General features: G+C 41.1%; 1 protein-coding gene across 1 annotated transcript in view; it reads right to left on the minus strand.

Moving 5' to 3' along the window:
• Window positions 1-1,588, minus strand: part of Dhx40 (DEAH-box helicase 40) — a 40,509-nt gene that overhangs the window by 15,299 nt on the left and 23,622 nt on the right. The window contains exon 12 of the mRNA XM_021177595.2: window positions 1,216-1,373. Within this exon, the coding sequence (XP_021033254.1) occupies window positions 1,216-1,373 (158 nt within the window). The remainder of the gene's footprint in view (window positions 1-1,215; window positions 1,374-1,588) is intronic.

Below are 1,588 nucleotides of genomic sequence, written 5' to 3' on the forward strand. Positions count from 1 at the left end.
ACTCACTTTGTAGACCAGGCTGGCCTTGAACTCAGAAATCCGCCTGCCTCTGCCTCCCGAGTGCTGGGATTAAAGGCGTGCGCCACCACGCCCAGCTTACGTTGGTTTTTTGAGAGAGGGTTTCTTTGTATAGTTCTGGCTGTCCTTGAACTTAGAGATCTGCCTGCCTCTGCCTCCTGAATTCTGGAACTAAAACTTTTCTAAAGTGGACTAAAGATGTGCACTTCCACCACCTGGCTACAACTTTTTTCTTTAATAGCCAAAACATGAGAATGTAACCATTCCCTTTAGTAAGTGGATAAACAAATTCCATTCAACAGAATGGAATTCAGTTTAGTGATTAAAAAAAGAAATGAACCATCATGCTACAAACACACACACACTGCTAAGTGAAAGAAATCCATCTGAAATGTTACTTATTGTTCACAAATAGAGGGCATTCTGGAAATGGCAAAACTCTGAAGACAGTCATAAGAGCAAATGCTAAGTGGGTTGGTGTGTGTGTGTGTGTGTGTGTGTGTGTGTGTGAGATAGTGTGTGGGCACATACATTCTCATGTGCACCTGAAAACCAAGGGATAACTTCAGAGAAATGATGTAGTGATGAATAAAGACAGAACAGGAAATGTTTAAACAAGTAAAACTATTCGCTATGACTGTAATGATAGACACAGGCTACTGGATATATGTAGAAACCATCAACAGCAAGAAACATCCTTCACAAATAAAAGACAGTAGTAACTGGGGAAATGTGGGACTGAGCGAATGGGAACCTTCTAAACTTACTCCTCATTTGTCTGTAAACAGTCTGTAAGGCACAGAGTGACAGAGTCTTGTTTTATTGAGACAGGGTTACATTAGCTGCCCAGTCTAGCCTTAATTCAGGATCCTCTGCCTCTATCTCAAGACAGCGTACATTACAAGCATGTTTCACCATACCAGCAATTAAATTTTTATAAAAAATAAAAAATGCTTACAGGAGTCCACTAGACTCCAGGTAAAAGGAGCTGGTTTCCAAGCATGACAATTTCAGTTTTATTTTCAGGACCCACACGGTGGAACAAGAAAACCAATTCTTCCAAGTTGGTTTGACTTCTACACATGCACCAAGGTGTGTGTCCTCGAGTACACATGGACTTGTGCACATGTGCACACATATAAATGAATAGATAAAATAATGTAATACAAAGAAGAGCTCTTAAGATAAAGTGCTCACCAGGTCTGATGAACACATTTTCCACAGATAGCATTGCTGCTATTGGAAGCAGCAAATCTTCACAGTCAAGAGAAGCAGCCCTGATCACTGCACACGTCAGATGTGGGGGGAGAGGGAACTCCACCATGGATAATCCCAATCTCGTCACATGGCCACTCCTTAACAGAAAGAGAAAGTTCTTAGGCCTTTCAAATCTGGGACAATATAATACACTGTTCATTGTTCAGAGTAAGTAAGATATAATTGAATTACTTCAACTCATGTTTAGAAATTCCATTTAAAGAAAACCATTTTGGTCACTGGCAAGAACAACAAAAAGGCCCGGCAGTGATGGTACACGCCTTTAATCCCAGCACTTGGGAGGCAGAGGCAG

The sequence above is a fragment of the Mus caroli genome, chromosome 11 (genome assembly GCF_900094665.2).
Source record: "Mus caroli chromosome 11, CAROLI_EIJ_v1.1, whole genome shotgun sequence".
Classification (NCBI taxonomy): Eukaryota; Metazoa; Chordata; class Mammalia; order Rodentia; family Muridae; genus Mus; species Mus caroli.